Source organism: Pistacia vera, unplaced genomic scaffold, assembly GCF_008641045.1.
Source record: "Pistacia vera cultivar Batoury unplaced genomic scaffold, PisVer_v2 Contig404, whole genome shotgun sequence".
In the NCBI taxonomy this organism is placed as follows: domain Eukaryota; kingdom Viridiplantae; phylum Streptophyta; class Magnoliopsida; order Sapindales; family Anacardiaceae; genus Pistacia; species Pistacia vera.
In genome coordinates this window covers 147834-156531 of record NW_022196229.1, presented here as the reverse complement: position 1 = coordinate 156531, position 8698 = coordinate 147834, and the positions used below count along the sequence as shown (strand labels likewise).

At 36.2% G+C, this 8698-nt stretch overlaps 1 protein-coding gene across 1 annotated transcript; it reads left to right on the top strand.

The window, feature by feature from the left end:
• Nucleotides 1-7008: 7008 nt before the first annotated feature.
• LOC116142077 (vegetative cell wall protein gp1) lies at nucleotides 7009-8698 on the top strand. The gene is made up of 3 exons (XM_031427541.1): nucleotides 7009-7135; nucleotides 7387-8301; nucleotides 8435-8698. Exons 1-3 carry the CDS (start codon nucleotides 7042-7044, stop codon nucleotides 8464-8466), a joined length of 1041 nt encoding a protein of 346 aa, XP_031283401.1. The 5' UTR covers nucleotides 7009-7041; the 3' UTR covers nucleotides 8467-8698.

Here is an 8698-nt window from a genome sequence, read left to right as displayed (position 1 = left end):
AAAGAATGATTCTTCATCTGTTAATCTTTGTAATCCAAAATATTCTCAAACAGTTGTAAAATCATATCCCACATGCGTCATCAGCTTCCACAACGCACAACATGGGATTGGGTAGAACTTACTTCTGTCTGCTTTGAGTTGGGTAGAACTCACTTCTGTCTGCTTAGAGTTTTTTCCCAATGGTTTTAAGGTTTTTAATTAGACTGTTTTTAAGTGTTATAAAACCATTACTTGCAAGATTTTTATGCACCGGTTTTGATTAGCTCAAAACCCCTATAACCAGGTCATTCTAATTTTTGGGGATCGTAGAAATACTATTTTGCCCTCCTCTCCAACTGCTGGCTAGGAGGAAATTTAACTGATACGCCTTCCTAACTTTCGATTTGAGAATCTAACCTTGAAAAGGTTTTTGATTTTTTTTTTGGGTTAAAAATTATGAATACTTAAAGTGTAATTAAAGCAGTATAAAAGATTAGGGTGAAAAGATTTAAACATATGTGGGTTAGAGTATAATAAAGAGAAATTGATTTAAAGTGTAATTAAAGCAGTACCTGCCATGCTGTGTGATCATGGCCGGGCCAGTTAGGGTATCAGAGCCAGGCGGTCTGTTGCATCCACTAGGAGAGGAGACGGCGCTGACAGAAGACATTCTGCTGGTAGAACAAGGGAGGGCAGGAGTTGAAATTGAAACTGAAGAGGAGGACGCCGACGCAAATTCCAACGAAGAGGTGGAAGAAGATGAAATTATTGGTTGTTGGTGCTAATTTGGGGATATTTGGTTGGTGTTTGTTGTTAGGGTCATTGTTGCATTTTGTCAACTAGTTGGAGGGCATCAGAAGAATGGGTGTTTTAGGCTTCTAGAGGACCGCAGAAGCCAAGGGAGGTCATAGGGAGGTTGTTTGTGATAGTGATTTGTTATTCTTCAAATGGGAGGGAGCCTGAGCCGGAAGATGGTGCAGTGATGATCTTGCCATCACTGTAATTGATCATGGTCCCTAGTGCCATAAAAATCATGGCGGTATCAAGCGTCGGACATGATCGCTTAAACGATCAAAACTCGCTTAAGCGACCAAAAGTAAAAACGAAGAATTGCTTAAGCGATCATGCATCTGGGCAGAAGTTGATTCTGCCTCGGACATGATTGCTTAAGCGATTATAAATCGCTTAAGCGACCAACGTTAAAAGCAAAGGATCGCTTAAGCGATATAATAAATCGCTTAAGCGATCGTGCATCTGGACACTTATTTATTGTCTTGTTCGTGATCGCTTAAGCGAGCAACAGTAAAAGCAAAGAATCGCTTAAGTGATATACTTAATCGCTTAAGCGATCGTGCATCTGAGCAGAAGTTTATTCTGCCTTGGACATGATCGCTTAAGCGACCAAGGTTAAAAGCAAAGGATCGCTTAAGTAATAGAATAAATCCCTTTTTTTTAAGCTATCGCGTGTCTGGGCATTTATTAAATCTGTCTTGTTCGTGATCACTTAAGAGATCGTAGATCGCTTAAGCGACCAAGTGTAAAAGCGTATAATCGATTAAGCGATAACATAAACACAACCAGATCTCTTAAGCAACTAAGTCTAAATACACAGGATCGCTTAAGCGAGAAATGAAATCTCTTAAGCGATCGAGTGTATTCGGATTATTTTTATTGTATTTCACTATATCGGTTAACGCTATCTTAAACATATAAGATGTACGATTCGTTCAGTGGACCATGACCGTTATTATATTTTAATTAAATTAGTTCTTTTATGGTTATATTAAACATATATGGTACAGAATGTTTACGTCTATATTAAACATATCAGGTGTACGATTCGTTCAGTGGACCATGACTGTTATTATATTTTAATTAAATTAGTTCTTTTACGGCTATATTAAACATATATGGTGTATAATATTTACGTCTATATTAAACATATCAGGTGTACGATTCGCTCAGTGGACCATGACCGTTATTATATTTTAATTAAATTAATTCTTTTATGGCTATATTAAACATATATGGTATAGAATGTTTACGTCTATATTAAACATATCAGGTGTACGATTCGTTCAGTGGACCATGATCGTTATTATATTTTCATTAAATTAGTTCTTTTACGTCTATATTAAACATATGTCCATAAACATGAAAAATAAATATTGAAGTAAATTACCCTTAATCGCTTAAGCGATCCCGTCTATTTAGCCTTGGTCTACAGAGTGTAGAACAAATGGTTGTAGAGTTCAATTTTATATTTATATTATATTTTTTATATATTACTTTCTTGCCAAAAACTAACAAAAATAATAGAATAACAATATATCTTTCAGTTTTATGTACGATGCTAATTGACAAAGACCAAAGTGTTCTTTTCACTTTCTATTGAAATGAAAAAAATAATTAATAATAATTAATAATTAATAACAAAGGACTAAATATTAAATAAACATTACGGAATATAATTTCTCACTCAAACGTTCACAATATCAAAAGATTGAGGAGAAAAGAAGCAAATTGGCCTTGGTCGCTTAAGCAACGTAGGCTATCGCTTAAGCGATCACAGCTTATCTATACTAGATCACTTAAACGAAAGCTGACATCGCTTAAGTGATTGTGTATTTGAGAAGGATTATTCTAAGTACAAAAGCAAATTACCTTTGATCGCTTAAGCGATGTCAGCTCTCGCTTAAGCGATCCAATACAAATAAGTCGTAATCGCTTAAGTGACCAAGGCCAATTTTCTTTGTATTTTACTATTCCTTCTCAAATTCAAGATCGCTTAAGCGATGTCAATTCCCGCTTAAGCGATCCTATATAGATAAGTCGTGATCGCTTAAGCAATAGTTGATGTCGCTTAAGCGACCAAGTCCAATTTTCTTCGTACTAGTCTATTCCTTCTCAAATTCAAGATCGCTTAAGCGATGTCAGCTCTCGCTTAAGCGATCCTGTACAGATAAGCCGTGATTGCTTAAGTGATAGCCAACGTTGCTTAAGCAACCAAGGCCAATTTTATTTGTACTTGACATTTCCTTCTTAAATTCATAAAAAATAGCTTAAGTGATGTCATCGCTTGCTTAAGCCATTTTGTATTGATAACATCTCAATATTAAATGAATTTATATGCACAATAACATCTCAATATTGAATGAATTTAGTAGCACAATAAAAGCAACAATTAAGTAACTAGAAGCATCCTTACTATCATCTATTCAAAACTTAAAACAAAAAGATATCCAATTGTCAACATAAAAATTTGAAAACAATAAAGCATTTATAACAAGTCCATGAGACCAAAAAGGGAATCTCATAAAGTATTCATCAAAACTATTAAAATTGTTTTATGATTCACTAATAAGTCTTCAACGGTTGGCCTTGGCAACTCTCTCGATTTCATCATTCTTCTTGATGGCATAGCTGAAAATACAAAGACATAAAATCAGTTTAATGCACCACAAAAGATTGACATACAACCAAGAGAAACTAGTGAACAAGTAATGAAACATCATCTAACCACTTACCAAAATATTCAACACCCAAAACGTCTCATGTCTAATAATAGTCAAGTACCTATAATGCAAGTTAAAAAAAATTATTAAACAATATATTAAGGGTTGACAGATTTTAAAAAGCATCTAGAGTCGCTTAAGCGATCTGGTGTATCGCTTAAGCAGTCTGGTATATCACTTACTGCATCGATTAAGCGATTCAGTATATCGCTTAAGCGATCTAGTATAAATAAGTCTAATCGCTTAAGCGATCTGCTGCCATATACCTGATCGCTTAAGCGATCTACTGCCATATACCAGACTTATACCAGATTGCTTAAGCAATCTTTTGTCATATACCAAATCACTTAAGTGATTTGCTATCATATACTAGACTTATACCAGATCGTTTAAGCAATATACCAGATCGCTTAAGCGATCCATCAGATCCAAAACACATTTTCAGCCATCTCCACCTACAATCGGTGCTACCACCCCTAGCTACCCACAATACAAGAAAATATTCAACAAATTTCACTCCTTTCAACTTGTATTACATCAAACACAACCCAACAACCTAAACAACTAAATCAAAATCATAACCCAAACTCAATCCATTATTAAATCTTTGTAAATCCAAATATAAACTGTAAAGAGGAGATACACATACTTGAACGAAATGTCAGGAGGAGGAGGAGGCAGATCCTTGGCAGAGAAGATGTTAATGGTGGAGGAAGAAGAAAGTATTAATGGCGGAGGAACAAGAAGATATAGAGGAATGAGGAAGAAGAAGATGTAGATGAAGGAGGAAGAAGAAGATGTAGACGAAGCTAAGAAGAAACAGCAACTAGGGTAGGAATGCGTTAATGGCGAGAGGAAGAAGAAGACGTTTGGATTTGTTTGTAAGAATTTCGGGTTTTTGGGAACATAGGATAATTTTTAAAAGATTACACAATACTTCATTAATCCTAATTAAGCACTAATCATGTTTAATTACCATTAATAAATAATAAGCTACTTAGTTAACACTTTAAAACTTCATAGTCTTTTAATAAAATTTAAACTTGACATAGTCTTTTAATAAAATGCCCCGCTAGCTAGGAATGAGAGTATGAGACAAGAGAGATTTACATTTTCATCCCTATAGTTTCAGGCTAATAAATCCATGGACACTTGTTTCAAATATTATTAGTGTTCTGGTAATAGAGTCACCGTTAGGTATCTTGAAAAATATACATACTAAAATGACAAAAAAAATAATAATATTAGAGTTATGCAGAAGTTTATAAAGATTTATAGTACAAAGTGATGTGACAGGGGATGAATGGAAGAGTGAATATAAAAAATCAAAGGATGCATTTGGTTTAATATTCCTATCCATATTCCCAATCTTATTCCCAAAATATTTGTTTATTTAATTATTTAGGAAATATTATTATATTTTTTAATTACTTTTAGACCCCTTAAGTTTATTAATTTCCTTAAATACCCCTAGAAAAAAGTTTAAAAATTAACAAAAATACCCCCACCCACCCATAGTTGCTAGATTCCGGCAACCACTGTCGGTGGTAGCCGGAATCTGTCACAACAGCCTACAAACGACTGGAACTGGCTGGTAATTCACCAATCTGGCATTTTCCGGCCAAATCCACAATGGATTTGGACTTTTGCAGCCGTCAACGGCCAGATCTGGCCTTTTCTGACCAAATCTGTGGTGGATCTGGCCGAAAAATGTCATATTGACGCCCTACTCGCCAGATCCAACCGGTTTGCGTCGTAACGCCATTTTCTGGCCAGATTTCGGCGGTGGTGGCCGAAATCTGGCACTGTGGGTGGGTGGACGTATTTTTGTCATTTTACAAAAAATTTATATATTGAGGTGTTTAGTTAAATTAGCAAACCTATGGGGTTTTTTTGTTAATATTTAAATTTTATCTCGTAATACTCACCCTATTCAGCTACCCAATATTATTCTCAAAATCCTATCTAAAATAACAAAACAAGCAAACCCAAATTTATCATATTCACTCTTCTACTCATCTCCTATCATATCACTTTGTACGAGAAATTTAAACTTCTTTGTACGTCTAGCATTACCTTAAAAAAAACTCATATAATATACCAAAGAGCAAATACATTTCACGTGATATATTTGACAAATATGACACGTCAAAGTTACATGTATTGTTGACAAATAAAATAGAAAACATGATATTACATCTTTTTCATAATAGTGCACACCATTGTCGACGTAATTATACATGGTACAGATAGTTGCAATTTATTCAGATATCATATATTAATCAAACCCTGTATATCATCTATGATAAATTTGGTGGACTTCCCGAATTTCACGAGGACCAAGTAAGAGAAGATTTTTTTAAGATGAAATGTTTCTCTCCGTCGCTACACAGTACTTACAGACAGGAGCAGTAAAGATAGATAAAGAAGTAGATGATTCATAAGTCTAAAATTTCAACCTCGCCAAATGTGTAATTCACCCGTAATTAGTAAGAATAGATAGAGACCCAAAAACGTTAAGAACAAAACTGACTTGGCAATAGGGTACTTGCGGAACACGGATCATAAATCTTGCAATAATCAATACTGTTGTAAATTCAAACCATTTCGCCTCAAGTAATAAATAAACATATTACACATTAAATTTGTTGTGTAGTAAAATTGTACGATGGTCTCGCATTGTTTAAAGAAACTTAGGTAAACCACAGAGGTTGGGACTTGTGGACAGGTAGTAAGACAGATGGTTATCCAGAGATTTTGTGTTCGAATCATATAAAGTGATTATTTATTATATTTGTAACTTATCTGACCCATTAAGCATGTAAGATGTTCAATAGACTCCGAGGATTAGTTGAGCTTGAGGTACACGTAAACAGACTCGGATACTCCAGTTATGAAAAAATTGATCCATTGTACTTGTAGAGTGTTTTATAAACCCTGAATATTAGTTGAGGTGTAGAAAAAAATATGTTTATTCTACTAAAAAGTTTATGAGCATATTCAATATAAAAATTAACCGTATACTAAGCAAAATTTTGCAGGAAGCATCAACTGCTCTCTAAAATTGCAATATTCATTGATTCAAAGGCCAAAGAGTGATGGTGAGACATAAGACAGAAAGAGAAAGAAAGAAGAAAGAAAGAGCTTTGAGTAAAAAGCAAGCAAAACAAAAAGGCAACAAAAACAAAACCAAATCAAAACTTTCAATTTTCACCATGTCAAGCAAGCATATATGCCACTCCAAATGAGTACCCAGAAAAATAATCAGAAAAGATAACACACACAGAGGCGGTGCACAATCTCCTCTTTTGAACCATTTCAAGCATTTCTTCTCGTACACATTTCCAAGCAAAGTGTCTGCTCCATAGCAAAGTGAGCTGCTGGAGAATCTATCTTTATGTCCAACCCTCGCTACTTGTCCCTCGTTCCTTCCCTTTGAACATTTCTAGGACTATCCATTCTATCCCTATATAACCCTCTTTGCTTCCTCTCTTTCTGGCCTTTGTCTGAAGTTTTAAACTTAATTTGATCGATCAAAGCTCCAGCCATGGAGACTCCTCATAGAAACTGCAACAGGAGACTTTGCAGGATCCTACTGCTGCTTTGTTTAACAATGGCTGCTCTTCTCTTCACTCAATGTGGTAAGCTTCTTTATTATTAGATTGCTTATAACATTTGATTCTGCATTCTATTTCGACATCTCAAGCAGATTAAACAAGGGAGTCTTGAATTTCAAGATTCATGTTTGAATCTTCATTGTCAAGTTTAATAAAGTCTTTATCGGGAATGTCCAAACGATGCAAGCCAGCTTTATCGCAGCATTTTGCAGTCCATATAGTAAGCTGCTGCAAAAGCAAACATTAAAACATTCATATTATTGTCTTTTGTGCAGATGCAAGAAGATCAATGGGGCTAACAAGGAAGGATAGAAAACATTCAAGAAGTTCAATCATCAAGTCCTCAAAGAAATTGAGAGTAATCAAGCACGACGGTGATCCATCGTCGAACACCGGACCTTATGGTGTGAGTTCTCCATTTTCTTTGCCACCCTTTGATTCACTAGCTCCAAATCCCTTGCCTGAAAATGCTCCTCCATATTGCATTTATCCTCCGTTCACTCCTCAAGTACCACAGGGGCCTCCTTCTGCAACTCTTCCATCCCCTGTAGGATACACACCAACAACCCCCTATATCCCTCCAATTCTCCCTATTCAAAGCCCACCTCCAAGTCCCACAGGTTCAGAGCCGAGCCCATCCGGACCTTTTCCGACCCCTAGTCCACCCGAATCCTCTGTTCCTAGCCCCCCGGAAGCACTACCTAGTCCATACATCTACGTTCCAAGCCCACCAGGGTCCGTATTGAGCCCACCTTTTTATGAGCCTAGCCCACCTTCAGGTTCTACCCCAAGCCCACCGTCTTCCGTTCCATCTCCCACTGGGTTTGTTCCAAGCCCACCGTCTTCCGTTCCATCTCCTACTGGGTTTGTTCCAAGCCCACCAGTGTTTCTACCCCCAATAGTGTACCCTCCACCCATAGTGCCACCATCTCCGAAAAAAAGCCCAAACATTGCACTTTGGTGTGTTGCCAAGCCATCAGTGCCTGACCCAATCATCCAAGAAGCTATTAATTACGCTTGTGGGTCGGGTGCCGATTGCGATACGATTGAGTCCAGCGGGCCATGTTTTGAGCCCAATACAGTTTACGCCCATGCTTCTTATGCCTTCAATAGCTATTGGCAAAGAAACAAGGTTGCTGGTGGTACATGCTCATTTGGAGGCACAGCCATGTTAGTCACTGTTGATCCAAGTAAGTTTTAAACCGGCCCGGTTCTTTTTTTTTTTTTGGGCCTAATAAAACCTCGATATTACAAGAAAATTTATGGGCGACATAACGAGCTTTACTCTTGTAATATTTCTTGCTCTCTTTTGTCTTTCAACAGGCCATGATGGGTGCCATTTTGATTTCTATTGATTAGAGAGGAGTTGAAGAAAAATAGAAGGATGATTTCTCAGCACAAAAGTAAATTTTGTATAGTAAATTATGCAAATTAGATTTTGTGAGGGTGATCCCATATATGTTTAGGTTTAGGATTCAAAGTTTTTGTTTTGGATCATAAGGATCGATTAACCTCTTTGTATTAAGGTTATAAACTGCATTATTGCAGTACTTTAGACATAAATATTGTTCATTGTTATATCAACAA